This window comes from Manacus vitellinus, unplaced genomic scaffold (genome assembly GCF_001715985.3).
Source record: "Manacus vitellinus isolate BGI_N305 unplaced genomic scaffold, ASM171598v3 scaffold_3_pilon, whole genome shotgun sequence".
NCBI lineage: Eukaryota > Metazoa > Chordata > Aves > Passeriformes > Pipridae > Manacus > Manacus vitellinus.
The window spans coordinates 1,726,287-1,747,688 of record NW_021940535.1 but is presented as its reverse complement, the minus strand read 5'-3'; the positions used below and the strand labels follow the sequence as shown (position 1 = coordinate 1,747,688).

At 38.0% G+C, this 21,402-nt stretch overlaps 2 protein-coding genes across 14 annotated transcripts in view; one reads left to right on the top strand and one right to left on the bottom strand.

The window, feature by feature from the left end:
* LOC108640204 (mediator of RNA polymerase II transcription subunit 1-like) overlaps window positions 1-16,211 on the top strand; it is a 27,614-nt gene extending 11,403 nt beyond the window's left edge. For 2 of the 10 annotated variants that reach the window (XM_018075407.2, XM_018075410.2), the window contains exons 2-17: window positions 1,897-2,000; window positions 3,130-3,214; window positions 3,578-3,632; window positions 4,084-4,216; window positions 5,260-5,288; window positions 7,408-7,479; window positions 7,574-7,648; window positions 8,795-8,865; window positions 9,690-9,755; window positions 10,218-10,326; window positions 11,018-11,142; window positions 11,504-11,616; window positions 13,460-13,655; window positions 13,997-14,092; window positions 14,527-14,635; window positions 15,560-16,211. In XM_018075407.2, the coding sequence (XP_017930896.1) occupies window positions 1,897-2,000; window positions 3,130-3,214; window positions 3,578-3,632; window positions 4,084-4,216; window positions 5,260-5,288; window positions 7,408-7,479; window positions 7,574-7,648; window positions 8,795-8,865; window positions 9,690-9,755; window positions 10,218-10,326; window positions 11,018-11,142; window positions 11,504-11,616; window positions 13,460-13,655; window positions 13,997-14,092; window positions 14,527-14,635; window positions 15,560-15,881 (1,760 nt within the window). In that variant the 3' untranslated portion in view covers window positions 15,882-16,211. The remainder of the gene's footprint in view (window positions 1-1,896; window positions 2,001-3,129; window positions 3,215-3,577; window positions 3,633-4,083; window positions 4,217-5,259; window positions 5,289-7,407; window positions 7,480-7,573; window positions 7,649-8,794; window positions 8,866-9,689; window positions 9,756-10,217; window positions 10,327-11,017; window positions 11,143-11,503; window positions 11,617-13,459; window positions 13,656-13,996; window positions 14,093-14,526; window positions 14,636-15,559) is intronic. The other 8 variants (XM_018075411.2, XM_018075408.2, XM_018075409.2 and 5 more) reach the window with 8 other exon arrangements.
* YAE1 (YAE1 maturation factor of ABCE1) overlaps window positions 1-21,402 on the bottom strand; it is a 25,905-nt gene extending 4,503 nt beyond the window's left edge. The window contains exons 1-5 of one of the 4 annotated variants that reach the window (XM_018075420.2): window positions 21,317-21,402; window positions 20,217-20,498; window positions 18,461-18,582; window positions 17,796-18,064; window positions 5,269-5,361 (exon numbers count right to left, since the gene is read on the bottom strand). In XM_018075420.2, coding sequence (XP_017930909.1) covers window positions 5,297-5,361; window positions 17,796-18,064; window positions 18,461-18,582; window positions 20,217-20,333 — 573 coding nt within the window. In that variant the 5' untranslated portion in view covers window positions 20,334-20,498; window positions 21,317-21,402 and the 3' untranslated portion in view covers window positions 5,269-5,296. Of the gene's footprint in view, window positions 1-5,268; window positions 5,362-13,964; window positions 14,755-16,603; window positions 18,065-18,460; window positions 18,583-20,216; window positions 20,499-21,316 lie in introns of those variants that run through there. The other 3 variants (XM_018075419.2, XM_029961978.1, XM_029961977.1) reach the window with 3 other exon arrangements.

Here is a 21,402-nt window from a genome sequence, read left to right as displayed (position 1 = left end):
TGGTGATCAGTAACAAAACATGAGAGAATGGCCCAGACTTGTCTCAGGGGAGGCTTACGTTGGATATTAGAAAAAGGTTCTTCGCCTAGAAGGTGGTTGGGTGCTGGAACAGGCTCCCCAGGGAAGTGGTCACAGCATCAAGCCTGACAGAGTTCAAGAAGTGTTTGCACAATACTCTCCGGCACATGGTGTGACTTTGGGGATGGTCCTGTGTAGGGCTGGGAGTTGGACTCAGTGATCCTTGTGGGATCCTTCCAACTCAGCATATTCTGTGATTCTGTGAAATAGAACACAAATATTAGAGATAGCTATATTACTTTTTTTTTAAACTCCTTCCACCTCTGAGCTAGACTAAAGGCTTCCATATGGAGTGCTTGCCTATTTTGCTGAATGACTGTTGCTATTATACCTCCCCCTGCCTTTCTCAGCCAGTTAAACTCAGTCTCTTTCTGAGAATACTACACCTTCTGAAAAGATGGGGACAGACATGCCATCTCCTCAGACAGATGTGGAAGAGAATGGCTGACAGGGTATGCCTTCTAAAAAGTAGCAGAGTTGATGTTGCTGTGCTTATCTAGCCTCAAGTTCAAACACTAACACCTTAGGACTATTTTTTTGAGACAGCAAGCCTTCTGCACGCCTGGAGTGCTGTAGTGCAGGTGCTACAAGTAGGAGCCTTGATTTCTTAGTGTGAATGGAGATACAGGGTGGGTTGCAGTTTTTCCGTCAGCATGAATGTATGGGTGAGTAGGAACATAGTGGGGGCATGTTACTAAGTAAAGGTGCTTGCAAGAGTTAGTGGGGGTCTGTTGCTTCCCCTTTCTCCAGCTGGTTGGGGTGGCCTGATCACTATCCCTCCTTTGTGTATGCAAATGGTGTAGACATTCCCCATGCAGTGCTCCAAGGGACAATTCTTTGCAGCTTTTGTGCCTGCTAGGTCAAAGAAGCCCTTTGTAATATTTCTTCTGGTTCTGTGGGGCAGAGCAGAGTGGGTGGCAGGCTGCAGGGACTCAATTTCTTGTTAATAATTTTGGAGTTTTCCTACCTGTCTCAGGTGTATTAGGAAATTCACTCCAGGTTTATTCCTGATGGAATTAATGGTTATGGAAGTACCACATCTCAGCAAAAACTTTCTTTGTACCTCTGGATTCTGTGTAAGGCCAGAAGGAATATTTATAAGGAGACAGGTGATGGACTGAAAACATTCTTTCTCCTGGCCCCATTCTCATTCTGTCCCAATGAAAAAAAACCCACACCAAAAAACACATTGCACCTCTGCATTGAGATTATCCTCTGCAAAATCATGGGGTAGTTTGGGTTTGAAGGAACCTTTAAAGGCCATCTCCTCCAACCTCCTTGCAGTGAGCAAGGACATCTTCAACTACATCAGGTTGTTCAGAGCCCCGTCCAACCTGGCCTTGAATGTTTGCAGAGATGGGGCATCCACCACCTCTCTGGGCAACCTGTTCTAATATCTCAACACCCTCATCATAAAAAAATTATCTCTAATTACAATGAGCTCGAGGTGGGTGTACAAATCTGGATGTCTCAAATCCAAGGCAGGGCCTTGGTATTTATTAAGCATACACATATGAAATTTTGCATAGGTAAAGAAAGTCTAATTGTTTAACAAGCTGAAGACAGGGCTGCATATCTGTATTTAATATTGAGAATACTTGCCCATACAAAATCTCCCCTACCCATTTTCTGTCAAAAGTCTTACAGAAATTAGATATTTGTGTGCAGAATTCAACAAAAGATTTTCTTTCTACCTCCTCCTTTGAAGCATAACATCTATGACCTTAGCAAGGTTTTATATTTTTCTTCCTCCTACATTTCTAGATGCCAATATAAATACATGCCATTATATTTAGAGAATTTTGACATGTTTTTCAGGTGTTGTGACAGCTATTTCTACAAATGCTTTAATGGAGCAGTTGTGTTTAAAATACCAACAAAGGCCATGGACTGAAACGCTGAGACTTGTTTATTTTTGCATGGTAAGAATCACAGGTTAGGTGAGAAGGATATGTGGTGTAAGAGCAGGTTGTCAAGGTAGTTAAAAAACTGCTTGACTTTAAAAAATAAACAAGCAAAGCCAACCAAACAAAAAATTCAACCCAAAAATAAGCGAAAGAAAACCCCATCAAAAACCTAGTGCCTAGTATAGCTTGGCTCCTGATTTTTCTTACAACAATGAATACAAAAATTTTCCTGACTAATTTTAACACTTTGGGGGTTGCTTCTTGCATTATTTTAACTATTCAAGAGTTAGTGCTGATTGTCTAATACTTTAGGTTGTTTTCCATTCATTCTCATTACCATATTCATGGTCTGTAAAGACAATTTATTGCCCATAGGACTGGGAGAAAATACTGTTTTTTAGGAACTGGTCTGAAACCTGCTATCTAGACTTTCTCCTCTTGTGACGTACTTTAAGTCACTCCAGGCTTCCTGCCCTTCCAGTAGCTAATTTAAGAATCGTATTTGTAAAAAGCAGATTAGCACAACTGCTGTGAGCTTAGTATAAAAAGTCTCATTAGTTTCCATGCTTCTTTTTATTAATGCTTAACTCAAGCCTTGCTCTGAAAACAGTGTCCTGAATTTGAACATAGTGAAAATTCTTCAGCAGTGAATGTTCTCTGTGAATTGAAGTGTGAAGTATGAGAAGTTTTCAGACAAGAGCTTGAAGAGAAGCTGGGAGAGTTTGCTCGCTACTTAAGTGCCTATCTTCAGCTGAAACTTTCACTATACTCTAACCAAGTACACCTGTGGCACTTAATGATCTCTTCTATTCGCTCAGGCATATTCCTTCTAAAATGAAAACACAAACAAGTATTTTCTTAGTTTATCTCTAGCATCACAATGAAATTAGCTAACATGTCTTGTGATCAGCTCAAAAGAAAAGGGAATGGAAAGCTGCTCCCTGCTCCAGAGGCATCTGGTATGTAATCACTACACAATAATGTTTTCACAAATCCATTCAGTGCTGCCTCTTTAGAGATGACTACAATCATAGGTAAACCTCTGTTTGACAAAAACAAATAACCAGTGTTTTGTAGTACTGAGAATCCATGCTGTGTCTCTTAGCTAGTCTTTCTCTGTCTCTTGTTTTCACAAATGTGCTAGGATAACCCACTGCGAAGGCCTGTCAGCCATGCTCCAGACAGTCCATTGCTTTCTTGCATGGAGAAGATAGAGAGGACATTACATGGTAATGAGCTGTTGGATAACTCAAAGTGTATTTTTGCGTTCTGTGGAATCTCCCCATCCTTTTCTGTTGCTGATATTCTGCACAAAGGGGTCAAATGTACAAACACAGAGGTGGATATGAGACAAGGGACTTGTAATTCATTTTTGGGCTAAACTTTCAGGTGATAGCTATTCTTAAATACTGAGAATAATCTCTACCCAGCACAGCACTTATTAATCCTAGAGTAATAGTTGTCATTAATAACAAGTCATTCATGCAACGCTATTTTCTCATTACCTAAATCATACCATTTAAAGCAGGATAAAACTGGTTCTACTTCTTGCTCACTGCAGTCTGATTAAATTGCATTTCTGTTTTTTGCAGCTAAATCCATGTTTTCTGTGATGAATGCATTGGAATCTTTATCCAGACAAAAAGGGTAAGTTTGTTTATGAATAAATGCAAATGAGCAAGCATGGCCTCAAGTCCAGTGAGGAATACCATCTGGATGGCTTGTCAACAATATTATTTTTGAATTGGTGTTCTAATGAAGTGTATTACTTGGAACTGGCATAACTGCCTATTTTGTTTAGCCCTTTGTGGAGGAGGTTGTTGAGTGAAGAGAGGACAGGAATGCCTAGGTCCCAAAGCTGCAGACTGAGCTTAATAGTTTTCAGCAGATCAACAGGATAATGCAAAGAGCAGAGCACAAATATATTGCCTGGTTGGGTAATTTTCAGAAGCTGAGCTAAGGAAGTTATTTTTGAAGCATCCCTGGTGTCTCTTCCCACGATCAAGTGAACTATCCCCATTTCCTTTCTTCATGTGACAGAATTTGTAGATATACAAGCTTTTTTTTCTTTTCCTTTTTCTCTTTTTCCTCTCCTCAGACTTAATGTTCATGTTAGTCCCAGTGGGACTGCCTGCTACATAACATCAATGATGTTTTATTTAGAAGTTCAGCTGGAGAAGGATGGAAATCTGATGGACGTAAAGTTGGCTCACTTTGGAGAAGCTCCTGTGGTAAAATTCATTTTCTGCCTCTCATCTCCTTGTAGTCTCTCACCTAGCCTCCAGCTGCCATGTCAGAAAGGCTTTGGCTTCCTTTTGGTCTTGTCACACCTGCAAGCCTGTACATGACACTAAGTACTTCTTTAGGCATCTGAATCTCTCGCCTAGACTTAGAACTCGGTTACAAATACTAAATACTCTAGTGCTAAATATTATGGTAGAAGTCAGCTGATGTGCCCACCTTCCAAAAATTTTGTGGTATCCCACCTAAATATTTGTATTCTCATTCCTCAGTGTTACCAGTGTACAGTAAATAACAGGTGTTTTAAGTATTTTCCTACTAAGGAAATATATAATCTCAATGGATGTCTTGGAGCTATTCTGTTTTTACCTTCTTTAAGAGTCTGTGTATTCCTACTAGTGGGGACGTTTTTCTTGAAAAATTTCCATTATTCACAAAATATCACCCTGAAGTTCACACACCATGTTCCTCAGTTGTTAAGTGTTATAGACAATCCTTCAGATCAAAGATATAACAAGCTGTTGGGGGGGACAGGGATTATAAAGTTTGGTTTTTATCAGTAAGTATCCAAAATATTACATTACTTTGAAGTTAACTTTGTCCTTTATTTTTAGTTGCAGTCAGCCCAGGCATTTCAGATTGTTCTGTTTAACCAGCACAGGGCTGTTGATCAGTGAGTGCTGGATGGAAATGCATACCCAGAGAATTCTAGCACTGTAACAGCCAATAAAAGAAAAACTGGGCTGGCTAAGATGCATTTGGTTTTTTTTTCTAGAAAGAGATTTACCAACAAACTATTTCTATTAATTTTATCTTCTTTCACAGAGCCTTTGTTCTTCCAATTATTAGAGTAATATTATGTTTTAACTATTGTACTGTTAGTCTGGTTTTTGTGTGTTGGGGTTTTTTTAAGCTAACCATTGAGCTACTTAAAAGTAATGGGGAACAAGCTTATCATTACCAATTAAATGCTTTTAAGAGATGCTTCACAAAGGATGGCAAGAATGATGAAATTCCTCTCTTATTCCTGTAGGTTTGTGATGACTTGGTGCAGCTTCTAAGGTAAACAATCATGTGCAGGATCTCTTTTGAATGGAAAGGAATACCTGAGCCTTGAATGGTTTCACTGTAAAAACTGAAGAGAAAAAATAAAAAGAGAATCAAGAACCAAAAATATGAATCCAGAAAATGACAGAACTGACACCTTTTGGGATTCCACTTAAGTGGGCAGTTGCTTCCAGTGCTCCATATTGGAAGTTGGTGGTCATTGTATCTGTTATAACCTGCTTCCGATTTGTAAATTCAAGGCTAAAACTGTAGCAACATTAATTTTGAAAATATACTCCAGGCACTACTTATTTCTCAAGTCACTCCACTGAAAACAGCTAAAATGCAGCTGTTTCAATGGAGAAAGGATAAAGAGTACTCCCCAATACATTGGCTCTAGTTGCCAGTTGAACACAGCCTTTGAATACTGGCATTGTGTTGATTGCAAGAATTACAGAACTTATAATTGAACCCATAGTTTTGGTAATGGACTGATGATGACAATTCAGAACTGGCAGATTGACAGATCCAAACTAGATATTACTTTTCCCTTTCTCCTTCCATCAAATACTAAATAGTCTTTGTATTGTCCTTATGCAAATGTTTTAAATTACATGTCCATCAGATTTCTGTCACAGCAATGAAAGCAAGCTGGTATTACATGGCCTGAGTTTGTTTGCGAATGCATAGAAGAACGTGTTACTTGAATTTTCTCATGTGGTAGTAGGGCACTATATATACATTCTTTTATCATTATTACCATGTTTTGTTCTGTCTGAATAGTTGCTGTTCCAGGTCAGGCCACCACTTTAAACATCTATTTAGAAATTTTCTAGCCAGTATGATCACGGTTCCAGGTTTTACTAATAATAAGTATATTTAAGAAATTGGATTCTTCTGTAAATACCTTGGCAGAATAGTTGAAAAGGAAGGTAGAGAGAGAAAGAATATCATTGACCTTGAGTGTTTCATCTCTCTTCTAAGTGGACCTATTATGCATTATCAGTTTTCCCAGCCTTCTCTTTCCTCAGAAATTAAGTTATATTAGCTTAATGGGTATCAACAGCTATGTCTTAAAGCTTTAACTTGCATTTTCCTAGATTTTTGACTTCCAGTGATGTTAACTGCTGGAAGTTTGGCTATGAGCGAATATCATTACCAATGGTACTGTAGGTACTACTTGTCTGCCCTCCTGGTTTTGTTAGGATTTGTCAAAAAGCACAAGTGTACCTTCTACACCTTTTGGTGTAGTATTTTATTTGTTTGCAAGGCAGCTTGTTTTATGTGTAATGTTTCCTGTGAGTCTCAAAGTAACTATGAAATCACAATGAACCAGCCAGCTAATGCAGAGTCATGCAAGAGCTGAGTGACTTGTTTAGGTTCCTGTTTTGAAAGGATTTGTTCCAATATGAAAGTCCAGGCAGGCTTTTTTTGTCTCTGGTGATCCACGTTGTAGCTGCATCTACACAGGTCTTCTTGAGTACAGCTGTTGGCATGACTGCAGCACCAGAGAATCTACTAAGACCTGTAAAACTCAGTAAAATCTACTGAAGCAGGTGAGTTAATACCTGGTGGGTTAGTCTGAGCAGAGCTCCAGGCTATCACAGCTAGTCTGTGATATCTGTGGGAATTCTGGGTTTTGAGCAGTCTGAACCATTCCTTCATAAACCAAGCCACTTGCCCCATTCTTTTTTTTTTTATTATTTTTATCAATTATATTGAGGGCATCTCTCACAAGGTGCTGCGAAGTGCAGCATTAATACAGTACTTGGTATTTTGATGAAGAGAACAATGTATACATGAGGCATTAAGGGAATTACAAGCTTTATTGGAACATCAAGAAAAGTGTTTTGCAACTGATGAGCTGTCAAATTTTGTCTCATGTGCATTTATTGCTTTTAGTAGTGCCTATTTCAGTGGCAGTTTCAGCTACAATCACAATGCTTCTTGCAACAAAAACAAGGATTCACATTTCCTGGTATTTTCTAAGAAAACTGAAAAGCAATATTGCTACTTGCCAGATCTGATAAGGAGGAAGCACCTCTGAAATTATGCTTTTTCTAGCAAGTTGCATATAAAAGAGTTATTTTCCATCTCATTTAGTAGTGTAATAGCAATTATTTCTTTTTGTTAGGATGAAGAACTATGATGCCTTTGGAAAGATTTTAGAAGACCTGTCAAATATGTATCAAATTCCAGGAAACAGGTTGCAGCTAGTTTTTACTTGAAAAACTTTTAAAATCAATAGCCTTGCATTTGTTTACTTACAAAAATAATAAATTGTCTTCTCTCTCTCCCAGTGAAATGAAAGCTAAGGGATATCTTGCTTTGCAGGCCCTTGAAAAAGACCTTTATTCAATGTCTCTTCTGGACAGGTAACTTAAAGTCTGTCTTTGTCCTTTCACCTACACCCCTTCATTTCACTAAAGAACAAGTTAACCGATCTAATTATATAGAACGATATGGAATGCTAATGAGTTTTCTCCCACTGGAAAGCTTGAAGCCTTTCTGCAGTTTGTCAACACCAGGCATGCCAAACAAGATCTACTGAACTCCTGTGCTTTATCTAAGACTTTCTGGGAAACTGGTTGGTTGCAGAGCTTGGGTGTGTGTGTGCATGTGACCACCCACTGGGAGCAAACAGTGAATCTGAAAGTCAGCTGTCATGTTTAGATTGCCCTGTGGCAGAAGTAAAATATACCTTTTAGGGTCCTGCTGTTTGGGTATCTCAGTTTGTGCTCAGGTTTTAGATCAGGAGTTGTGGATGCCCTCCTTCCTTTTCTCATTTCTCCTTTCAAAGAATAGGATTACAGTGGATGGGGAACAGATTTTTCTAAAGCCTTGTAATTGTACAAGGTTTTTCATTCTTTTCAGAAAATCAGAATTGAGGGCAATGTTTTTCTTCTGGATTTTTGAAGTATCTTTTCTGATATTTTGCCTATTAAGTACTCTTGGCACGTATAGCCTTCTTGAAACACACTCTTGGTTTATTTTTGCACAGTGTTCCCTTATGAAGCATAATAACACTGTGAACTAATATACTGTATCCTTGCTGGTCACTGATCTCAGTAAGTATTATTTATGAGTTAAGTAGATTGTTTGTCCCATCTGCAATGCAGAGCTTTAGTACACAGCTATGTAAATGTGTGGCTGTACGTATTCAGCTATATGAACACATCTGAGGTTAGAGACTGGTTCTGTTTTAGTTTATCCAAGTTATCTCCTCATTCTTTGCTTAACCAATTACCACTAACACTTTTGACCCCCTTCATTTCTGATAAATAGTACATCAAAGTACAACATGAAACAGCTCAGATACAGGGTTGAAACTGGAAGCCCAAGTCCTAGAAGTAATGTATGATTGGAATGATGGTGTTTGGAAGATGTCATAACAAATGGAGACACAATCCACTTGCAAGAAAGCATCATCTCCCTTTGATTAAGAATACAAATTATGGTTTACGTTAGCCTAGCTAGCTCTGTAGCGCAGGAAACACTAATCAAGATGTGTTTTGAACTAGAACACAGGATGTAAACAGAGTTACTGAAATACTTCATGGAAAAGTAGGACACCTGGTGCCAAGAAACGGAGGTGATTTTTTTCTTTTTCTCCCTCTTTTCCCTTTTCTGAATTCAAAGGATTGTAATTAAAAAACCCTACCAAGTTGATCTTTGTTTACAGGAAAGATCCACTATTGTAAATAAAACCTGCTGTAGGGACTTATTGTGCCTGTATTCTCAGATAATGTACAGACATACAGAAGGAGAAAATACAAGGAGGCCAGGTGGTTTATCAGCTGCTGCAACATTGACTTTGCAGCAGCCTAAAAGCAAAGCCAGCAATATTCTGAGGTTAGGTGGGAAACCACAGTTTAGAGTAACCATGAGATGACAGCAGCAGTAACTGAGAGAATGCTCTGGTTGCCTAAAAGGCAAATATAGCCAGTTGATAAGTTTTTTGGCTCATCTGCACTGTCAGAAGTGAGCTTTAGCCATTAATGTGTTCAGAAAAGTACTTCTAATACATGTTGCCACTATCCTATTGTACAGTTTGTGTCCCTTATGTGAATGTCCCTTATGCAAGTAGTGCAACTTTCCCTTTTATTTTGGAGTACTCACTGAAACCTAGAAGTTCAGCTAATATTTTTAAGGCTGAACAACAGGCTATTGTGCAAGAGAAATTAACTTAATCTGATGATTTCAAAGATACCTGATGATTTATACACAGAAGATTTAGCTCTTATATGCTAAGAAAATCCTGTGATTTGAACATAAATTGTAATTAGAGATGTACTCTTATGAGGAATCCCCTCTGCCCATCTACACTGTTGGTTTTTTTCACCTTTGTTTCAAGGTATTTAACGTATTTCCTCTGACCTTTGTAGTAAACATTATTTTTCTTTTTTTATTCCTCAGGAACTCCTATGAACATTGAATTTTACATTTCTCCCTATCAAATTTTGGAAGCAGAACTAAATCCTGGTAAAGCTAGAAAAGCAGAAATAACTGATAAGTTTTTCAGTGCTACCTGTTTCATTAATGTTAATTAATGAAACTAAGAAATAAAATTCTAATTTAGTAGAACTATTTATGAGATGCATTTTAGCACAATTTTAGTGTCCATCAGGAAACTACTTTCCATTTCTTGGATATTGACTCAAATTGTAGTGATATCACACAAAAAACTGCCTAATTCAGCATGAAAAATAACCAGTGATGTTTTTGATCTGTTTCATAGTGTGTCTCAAAAGAAGCTATTGCTGCTGTCATCTTTGGGCAACTCTGGCTTTTTGGGTGTGGTCTGTGCAGACCACGGACTTCTCTCTGCCTGCATCACTGTGGCTGTCAGTTGGACCTGACCTTCAAGGACCTTGCATGTTTTGCATGCATAGGATTAATCTACACTGAAAAGAGGAAAATAATGCAATTCTCTTTCTCCCTCAGGTTCCCAGGTTTGTGGAACAAAAACAGTTGTAACTATTGAAGGCACTGATATGCTCCACAAACTTCCTCTTTCTCCACTAATTGTAGATCCTCAATCTGGAGAGGACAGGTGAGGCTCTGGACTTTTCTCAGTACAGAAATGGATTTACAAGTCACCGGCGCTAACTTCAGCATAATTTAGATTTAGCCTCTGCTAAAACAGGCAGCTCTGTTTTATTGATTGCATTATGTTCCACAGCTAAACTTTCTATAATCTGTGGTTTCTACAGTTTTCCCAAATGGACTTTAAAGGTATTGTGTTCATATTTAACTGTGTCAGTTGCATTGAACTGTGGATTTTGAAGGCAGAGCAAGCCACTGGAACAATATTACCTAACTTCCTAGTATTCAACAATCAACTCCTTCATAGTTTCAGAGCAAAGAAAGCATATATTGAAAGATACTACACCTAAAATATACAAAATAGTTTGTTGTCCCACTGTGGGTATTGATACCTTATTTCTCTCTACCTCAGTGCTGGCTGGAAGGAATGTCTGAAGTAACTTTCCAAAATAAAACACTTTGGAATGATTTATAGCAAACATCACTCAGTTTCAGGTGTCTCATTTTTTCTTTCTGCCAGTTTTCACATTAAGCATGTTTTAATATGTTAAAGTTGCATTTATAAAGCAAAACTTTTCTCAAGTCAGAAGTCTGGAATATAATAAACTGCTAGGGACCCGATAGTGGCCTTGCACTAAGAGTTCTTGGTATGGCAATTTCTGTAGAAAAACTTTCATTATGACAATTTTTTTTCCCAGCAACCCTGCTTTTTTGCAACTGACTGATGAACTCAGCATGGATTTGCCAGCTCTTTTTGTGCTGAAGTTTCATCAGCCTGTTCCTATGTCCTCATCCAGTATTGAAGATATACACAGGCTCACAGGCATGTTATAATTGTTTTTTAAGACTAAGTACTTCTGTGCGTTGCTTATTTGCTTTTTATTTCCCAGTGTTAATGCTGCAAGAGGAAAAAGTTGTTTTGGGGGCAGAACACAGTCTGTCTTATCAGCTGAAGTGTAACATTTTAGCAACCAGTGCAAAGCGCAAAAGTTCTAAGAAAGACATGACAATTACGGACAAAGCTGTTAAAACACTCTACCTCAAATTCCCAATAGCAAAAAAAGGGGAAAAAGAAAAGAGATCAATGGTTTTGTCTTTTCAAAACATTGCTTCTGTTTTTAATATTAGCTTTCATAACCTACAGTCATAACCTAATTGATAATAAAAAAATCACCTGGTTTCAGGAATTCAGATTTCTGGCTTGAAACTAGCTCCGCTGTATGAGCTAATTGTTTGGTCTGCTCTGAAAGACAAATGCAGTGAAGAGTTGTCTACAAATGAATCTTGTTTCTTTGTGGTGAGTATAGTGGGCATTTGACACACACTGCGCTGTTGTGCAAAATATGTATACTGAATTATATTTCCCCATAAACAAGCAATGTAGACTTACATTGTTCAAGTAATTATGAAACAATATTAGATCCTTTCGAGTAAGTGAGTTTCTCATCCTTGTTAATGAAACACTGTGTGCTTGGCTCCTGAAGTCACACTGATTTGTGTGTAACCTAAATATTTATTCTTCTAAAAATTGCTCAGAACTTTATCATTAATGCCTTAAAAAGAAAGAAACTTATTGGCTGGTGTGAGAAGCAAGTCCCAAGAAGGTACTTACCTAGATTTTTGAAGGTCTTTCTCATGCTGTATGTCACACTGTTTTAACAAATGAGATTTCTTAATTAGATAGCACTGAGAATACTGATTTCTTTTAAAGGGATTGGCAGGAAGAAAACTATAAAGTGTTAAACCAGCGATGTCAATTGCTGTCTAGAGACAAGGTTGTTTAACTGAAGAAGGCTTCCCTTTTAATAACTCCATTATTAAAAATAGTCAATTAGGCTGCATTAGATGTAAAATTTTAGAATAGAAAATGGTAGCTGAGATGCCTTCTTGCCAGACTTACGTACAGGGCAACTACAAGACAATCTTCAAAGATCTACTTCTTTGTTTGCTAGGTAACATTAATTTTGCAGATCATGGCAACAAAAGAAGAGGGTACTTTTTTTCTGTTCCACTAGCAGTGTTAGCAGAGCCCATTGCCTTCTTAGTTCTTGGACTTTGAGGTGGTAGTACAGAAGGTAGTAGTAAGTTTACGCTATGCTAAAGTAATGTTTGGCAAAGCTCTTATCTGTAAAACTGGTAAGATGAAATTAATCTTTCACTTCTATTAGATACACATGAAAGGCCCTTTAACTTTTCAGAAATTCCCTAAAATATTAGTACTTGCTGGGAGATTGTTTTACTTCTGAGTTTAAATATTTTATTTCTAGAATAAATTACAAAATTGCACTCTAACCTTGAAATAAGTGCAGGGGAAATCCGTTTGCTCCACGAACACACAAGGAAAAGCTCTTTTTTTCTGCTCTTCAGTTTTTCTTAATGTAGATCCTGCTAATTAACAGCCCTGCCCTGTTCTTAAGGTGATAGGTCTCATTTGGCATCTTGAAGTGGATAACACAATATTGCACTTCTAACTTTGTCACAGAATCACTGTCAATGTGGACAGGTGACAAATTTTTCTTACTATCACTTCCTCCTCTACCAATGAATCATGAGGAGATATTCCAGCAAAACATGCTTCTCCAAAGAAAGTAGTAGTGATGGAGGGAGGAACAACGTATGATGTTTGAAAGAGATTTCAGGCAAAACTGCTATCCTTTTTGTGCAACTGTCAAACAGCACTACTATGGTATTATTGTGAGAGTAAATCTTGGTTGATAGAACATATTCTATCACATTTCTGTTTCTACTGTTGTAAAATATAACAGTGTTTATTATTATTATTATTTAGTGTTTATTATTATTATTATTGTTATTCCAACTGTTATAGAATATTTTCTCTAACATTTCTATAGCCTACAGGGCTCTTAAAAATAGTTGGAAGGATTGATGGTACTTGAATTCCTGACCACTTGGCTCTAGGTATATTCACCTAATTTGAATGTGTTTGGGAGGGACAGTGGATCTCATTTAGCTTCCTTATCTAAGCATTATATTTCTACTGAAATGCAGAGACATGATGGACATGTAAGAAATGTATATTTCAAAATTATTATTGTTGTCAGATTTTGCAGTTGCCTGTTAACATCAAACTTTACTTTCCTGTATTCAGTGCTTGAAATATCACCATATTTGTTGCTTAGTCTCTTCCAGATTGCCCAAAGCACTGTTACTTCATAAACAAAGGCTCAGAAAAATCAGATTTAGCAGGAGCCTTGGTCAGTAAAATCCCATTTAGCCATCCAAAGTGTGTGCCTGGTGTAATAGAGATTCTTCGACATCAAGTGGCATATAACACTCTTATTAGCAGCTGTGTCTCTGACAAGCATATAAATGAAGGTAAATTGTGTGGTTGGAAGTGATGGCAGAGTATTAGAGAGAAAGTAGGTTCTAAGCTGGGTGTTAACAGATTTTTCTGCTCCCTTGCCAAAACTGTCATTACTTGTGAAGTATTGTAAATGATAAAAAAATTCTCAACACTGTGTTGCATTTTTTTCTTTTTTTGTTGTTTTTTTACTATCTCCTAGGCCTGACACATCTATAAGCATAAACTAAGCTGTCAGAGTAATGAATAATTAGATTCTACTGCATCAGTATTTTTTAAATTCTGGCATATGTTTCAGCCAAAAAGAGTCCAGATTCAATGGGTGGATATCACTAAACAGTAATTTTATTTCTAGATGATTCAGAACTGCTTTACTTTGAAGTGGTACCACACAGGAACACCAGCTTTTGTGTCTTTTTCCTTCATCCTGTGAAAGAGAATTTAGCCTGTGGTATGTGTGGAATAATTGATACCGTCCTCTTTACTCAGCTGGCAAGGGACTTGGTTCTATCTAGGCTCTTGCACTATGCTTCTCAGTAACAAGTACATTCTAAGGGCCACTCTCAATGATGTGCAGGCCATGAAAAACAGAGTTGCACCTGTGTATAAAGTGCTTACTAAAAGGTATTCTGAACCCAGAATAAAACAGAAAGCAAATGAAAATATTCAAATCCTGTTTTGTCTTGGCCTGCATTTAATTAATAAATGGTAGCTTCTATTTGTGATTTAAATGTATTAGGAAAAAGCATGTCATGCAACTGTGTTGCTGTAAATCCCTGTCCACTGACTTCAGTCTTACGTCTCTTCAAGCATCAAAATAAAAGGATGGTTTTCAATGTTTGTAATTATTTCAAAACAAGCATTTTTTGTTCTGTTCCTTCTTAGTGATGATTGATGTTATAACCTCCAGAGAAGTCCACTGTCACCTTCAGTTAAATCCTCAAGATCCAGCTCTAAGTTGTAGTGATGATTTCATAGCAAGAGCTGTGAAGAGGTAAGTAGTTTTATTTCGTAACAGTTGGAATGAACATCAGGTGTCCATTTAATGGAAATACCATGAGTGTTCATAATGCCATACACTCAGCAACTGGAAAACTTCACTCAAGGAAAAGGTTGTAATACAGTAGTAGGAATAAGTTACTTCACTGTCTTAAGTATCTCTTTCAAAAATTTTAAACATTAATAGCGATGAAGTGTTTCTAGTAGAAAGACTTTTGAATGAAGAGTTTTATCGTTTATGCTTTTCTCTTTTATAAATATGCTTTTCTGAAGACACTAGCTGATGACAGTCTCATGACTAGTATAACTTAGAACAGCATGGAAAGGTCTTTTTACACATCTACCTAATAGCAAACAGTGCTTCTTTTCAGAAAAAGTGCCATAAGTATGCATACTACTATTATCTGTTTGATAACAACAAGATCAATGTAGGCTGGATTTTGAACCCAGCTTTAAACTAGGTAGTATTTAGTTGAAACTAGGTAGTATTTAGTTGGAATCATGTTAAGAGTGGGGAAAAAAGCTCCTTCAGTGTAGACAGTGTTTTAGAAAAGATATGCTTTCTACCTGTCTTATACAAAACATGAAAGTTACAAAACTCAGCAAGAATGAATATATTTCAACATTATTAGTTTAGGTTTTCATCAGAAGCACCCTTATGACTTTTTTTCTGACCAAACCCTCCCACTCTTTCAATTTGCACCACTAAGTTCAAAGATCCAGCACTGTATTTGTTTCTGGTGCAGCACATGTAGTTTATATTGTGGTTACAGTGTAACACCTGGTTTTATGAGGCAAAAAGATGCAAAAAGGTAGAGCTGTTTTTCATTCTGGTGTCAGCCACAGTTTAAAAAACAGAAGTACTTTAAAGAATGGATGCAGTCTGCATTAGTGACTAATGTGTCATTTCCTTCTTCAGCTGCATGTCAGTCCCAGTTGTCATGAGAGCTATTTTCAGGAATGCTGCCAAGGTGAAAGCTGATAGCAAAACACAAGATATGGATGTAGACACAAAACAACCACATGAACCGCCATCTGAGCAAATTACAGATTCTGATAGTCTCAAAGAAAGCCCTTCTGTGGCTGGTCAGCATGATTTGGTAGTGACAAATAAGCCAAGTATTACAGACAGCACAGAAGAAAATCTCTCCACAGCCAAACTGGAAACTCTGGGTGATAACATGGAAAAAAGTAACCTCTCATCGAGAACAGAAACTTTGTGCAGAGTGGAGGAAAATTAATTCCATAGCTAGTGTAGAAGCTGTTATGATAGACAAATAAAATCTATTGTTTGATAAGCAAAAAGAAAAGTCTACTTAGTAATTTGTGAAAGGTGTTTCCTCTTTGCAAACTACTAAATATGTAGAAGTAATACCCTTGAATTTGCATTTTTAAACATTCAAATTTGGAAAGTCTAACACTACTCCAGTAACCTTTATTCTTCCACAATATGGAAGAAATCTCTGTTTAACATACATGATACAGTCTATAACACGCACATACACTTGTAGAAAAGTAATGTTTATCCATGTCAGCATTATGCTAAATAAATGGAGAAAAAGTTACTTGAATAATTTTGTACAGACACAATTAATGCAGACAGCCCTATTTGTCCACTATTTCAGAAACAGGTTCAGTAACACTCTTAACTGCAGTTTTGTTTAACCCTAAAGCAGAAGAGGTACTGAATGGCAACCAAACTTACGCTCTGCCACCTCTGTGACAGGATAACAGTGTCTTTAGTAAGAAAGCTGTAAACTCAGGTTTTGAAAATCAAGTAATTTTTGCCTTAGTTTTTTTCTGGCCTCAAAGTATGAAAGTGTTTTGGGGGGGTTTTTTGGATTGGTTTTTTTTCTGCAAGTATAGTCAAGTTGACTGTTCAAAATTTTAGTTTATCTCTGTCTAGACTTGCTTTGTCTCAGATCTGAAGGAGGGTTACAAGCATCTTAAAATAAGCAAACTCTTAACTTACTATAAAACAGTTTTATTAGTGTAAAATAGAGAGAGGCATTCACCAAGAAAAAACTTCCTGAACAGAGCAGTTTACAGCTACAGTTAAGACAAGCAATAAGAAAATGAGTCAAATATAGAATGCTGGCACAGAAATACAAAGTGGTCAGAAATATGCATGTGTTGGCTGATGTGTTTCTAAGAGGTGGTGAATAAGCCTGGCTTCCTTGAAGAGTTTGAGAAAAACATTATGGGAATGTGGGAAAGAGTTCAGGCTTGAGGGACTGGGAAAAGAAATACAAAAATAACACAGGGATGTTCATTAGACTGGAAGCATGTTTAGTGTGGTCTGACAGGGTAAGAGTCTAAGAGTAAAACGTGGAAGTGTCAGTAATTCTGAATTTGAGAAAAATAGTGTATTTTCAGCAAAACAAAATAAATAGAATTGTACAAGGAGGAAAAAGAGTTTTGAACTGTGAAAATGCACTGTATAGTGGTTACAAAAGATAAGAGGAAGAATTTGACAAAAGGTGAAAAATTCCTGTATTTTATATAATGACTAGAGAGTCACAGCACTCTAGGAATCAGCAGCAAATCCTGTTCTATTTTGCATATATTTAGCATATCATCAACAGCAGCTTATTCTGCAAGAGTTGCTTGTCCATAGCACTAGGCATTTATTCTTTAGGTAGCAGAGGGAACCAATTTAGAGGGGCTATTTAATGGACCCGCTTTATTTCCAAATTCCTGCCAAGAGAAGGCGACGGTGAAATGAGAGCTTCTGATGCAGAACAGAAACATGTTTAGTACTCTCTGGAGAGCTTTAGGTGTCATTGCCCCTTTCTGTCAATGTTACCTTAAGATTAAAAGTGAGGGGTTTTGCCAGGAGCCAAAAGCATAGTGAAGATTTACAGAAATTAGTTTTACTGGAAAGTATCAAGATCAGATTTTCCTAAAACAAAGTGATGCATTGGCCTGTATATGGTGCACAAAGTGAGAAGCAAAACTAGTTGAGATAATTTTAAGTACCATGAGACAGAAAAACTAATGTTTCAGTTGCTGGACATGATGGAGTATATCCAATGATAAGCCCAGTTGCTCTACCAGCCAAACAGTCTGCTTTTTAACCCAAGCAAGCGTTGACCTTTCAGGATCTGTGCGGAGGTTTGCCTTGCTGCACTCAGACTGCAAGGAACCAGCCTTACCATTATTTCTACAAATGTTTTCACCAGAGCTGCCACCATCCTCTTGTTTTCCATCTTTAACTTCCTTGTGCTCTGTCCCAGCTGAAGCTGTGTGATTAAGGTCCATGTCCTCAACAGAGTCTAAAACATGTCTAAGATGTGGCTGTTCTTCAGTAGAATTCAGATACTTAAGCACATCTTCTTCATGCTTTCCAACCACATCAAGAAGATTATTTATCTTACTTAAAGCAGAATCATGTCCATTAAAACGACACCAGGATAAGAGAGCACTGAAAAGTGAACAAAACCAAAAGTGATTATATGTATCTACACAGACCTCCAATTGGCGAAGGCAGATAACAATGTGCCAAGATATCAATGCTATATAAGTGTACCTGTCATTCACACTTTATGGATAATTAAAGCAGTAGAACTAAGTATTAAGCTTAAAGATGAAGATTCAGTTAATTTTGGAAGAGCAACTGAAGGAGGTTTTTCAAGAATGATTACTCTACACCCAGGTAGGAAATTCCCTGTATTCAAGACCTGAGAATTCTCAGGTTCCTCACTTTGGGCAGTTTTACAATGCACTTGTTTTTTTAAATTAAAACAAACAAAAAGTTGCATGCATGTTCCTTCATACACACTCTCCACATGCACTTGACCTTAAGGAGTTTGTAACCTACTTCAGGGTTCCTTTGAACTGGCCACATGTAATCATCAGCTCGGCACCGTGTCTGTAACCTTGATTAAAGCCTTTCTGGAGTGCAAGTTCTTTCCCAGCCTCAACTCCATCCCTATAGCCTTCCTATAATAAGAGCAGTGAAACAGGTTGTTCACAAGATGACAAATTGGACCTATGACAAATGCATAACAATAAAAAAAAGTTTAAACATGTATTCAATCTCTTAAATTACAGCTTCTAGATTTGAATATCCCTCACAGCTACACACCCATTGCCAAACTAAAACATGCTTTTTGCAGTGCATTATGATTTACTGACTGTATGGTCCAGTTCTTTTGAAAAAGTATCCCCAGAAGATCAAAAAATAGGGAAAGTATTCTTAGAAAGATAAAAAAATAAGACAAATCTGCAAGAAAGCATGATTGCTTTTATGATGACCAAGTTCTTTACGAAAAATTCATTTAAGAATACCACATCTAGACTTCTTTTTTCTATCTAAAAAATAAACAGGCTGCCAAGTAGTACTTGGCAGAGTACTCTCCTGTCTGTAATCCATCTACCTGTTCTTCCAAAACTAATTGTTGAGCATTGCTCTTTTATTTGCTAGATCTCACTCAATTCAGTAGTTATACCAGAAAAAAAGATGGTGATAGACTGAGTCATATATAAGTACACATAACATTGTAACTGCTTTCTGTAAGAAACAGTTAATGATTGTAATGCAAATTAATTTCTTTATATTCTAATCACATTAAGATATAGCACAGAATAATTCTTAATTTTTTCCACACCAAAATTGCAAGCTGTAAGAGTGAAAACTCCCATTTGCTCATGAGAAAACTGGTGGCCTTGCAAGAAAAACAGTCAGGAACACAAATATTTGTGTTTTTTTGGTTTTTGCCCAACATACTCTAACTTCCACAACACTTTATGATTTTGCAGTTTCTACTCACAGACATCAGAGGGATTTGTGTAAGAATACTAAACAGCCCCTTAAGAAAGCTAGTCTTTTTAAGGGACTCATATGCAGGAAACTTCCTTGGACAGTAATACACCAGCTCTGCCGTAATAACCTTCTTCATGAACAGCCTACGCAACAGCTTCTTTCCATGTTCTTCAGCCAAATGCTGCTCACTCGTGAGTGAGCAGATGAGCCCTACTGACCCCACTCTGAATCATAATGTATCTGTTGAACTAACCTGTTTATGTACTTGTTTTGTTCCCTGTAGAACTCCAGGGAGCAAGGGCTGTGGAAAGCAACTTTCATAAAATACAGTTTTCACTAGAATAAATCAACCAAAGAACTACACAGACCACACTGCCCAATTGTGGTTGCATGTGGGGTCTCACATCTTACAATCTGACTGATGAATAAACTCTACTTAAATGCCCAAGCATCTCATATTTCTTTATTAGCACTGTTCAGCTGTGTTGGCCCTACATTTACTAGGGGTATACCTACACATACAAAGCAAATAGCTTGCATCACAATTCAGCACTGCCTTTTACAAATGCATGTACTCGTGCACAGGGATCCAATGTCTTTTGGTTAAACAGTACTTTGCTGTGATGACTACTAAGAAGAGTTTCCCTAAATTCCTGCTACATTTTCCTGATATTTAGAAGAAACTAAGCCACAATAACTTTTAAGCAGTCACTCTTACTTTTCCCTTTAAATCATCCATATGTATATCAAGGTATGTCTCAGTAAATCTAAAATGGCTAAAAAGACTATTAAATAATTTTTATAGAAATACCTTCAATCTTTTTTTCATGGTACTGTTCCATTCCTTCTGTAGTAGATACATCTCATCTGCATCTTCATCAAATATATCCTCATTGGATCGGCTGACTGCAGCTTGAACCCAGGACATGACAGCAGTGTCCTATGACCTCTGAAAAATTCTCAGAAGTCCCTCTGGTGAAGTGCCAGATTAGAAGTATAGGCAACAAATGTGAGTTCTGAAGAGAAGCCAGGTATGAAGCTGACTATTCAACCTGTACGTGGAAACTTGGTGCTGTTTGCCACTGGAGTGCATCTGTCAAGACAGATCATCACTCATGAAGCAACTTCTGAGATTTATGAGAGCAATTAAGAGAGTTTATTCCCATCTTATGGAAGTGACACACATATGCACTTATGGCATACATATATGACAAGTTAACATTCCTAAATACTGCTGGTACACAGACAGCTGGATGCCAACAGCAGCTGATGAACAGCCCCTTCGGCCTCTCTGTGGTGCCCTAAGTTACACACACAGGTATGCACACAGATTATATGTATATACACATTTCTCTATGTTTGTATATTGTACATACACAATTACCTACACATAGGTAATTACGTACAGAGTCAGTAACTGGAAAGGACTCTAACCCTTGATTTTCAGTTTTCTGGTTATGCCAAATACTTAACAGTCTTATAAATCTTGAACAGTCCTTTATATTTTGAATAAAGAATTAGCAAGTCCTACTGCAGGGGAAAGAAGCTTTCGGATTATTTCGTCTTTTCCAATGAGAAAAACCTCGAGAAGCCTCTCACAACTAATTCATTTGTATCGCTGGAAATTTTTATAATCCACAGACGCTGCTCCTTGCGGAGGACGGAACCAAGGGCCCTGGGACACAACGGGCTGGAGTCCCGCAAGCGCACCCCGCCGTCCCCACATCCCGCCCAGACCTCGGCGGAACTCACAGGCCTCGGCCAGGCCCCGCCCCGCCATTTCACGGCCGAGCAGGTGCCCAGCTCCCCAGAAGCCTTCCTTCTCCCCTGCCCGGCGGCAGATGCATCCCTCCCTTCGCCTCGCCTCTCCGCGCCGCTCACGCAGGCCCCGCCGGCCGCACGGCCGCTCACCTCAGTCCCTCACCGCGGCCGCCAGGGCACCTCGCCCCGCCGCTGCTCGCGTGCCGCCATCTTTACTGAGGGCCGACGACCGCCGC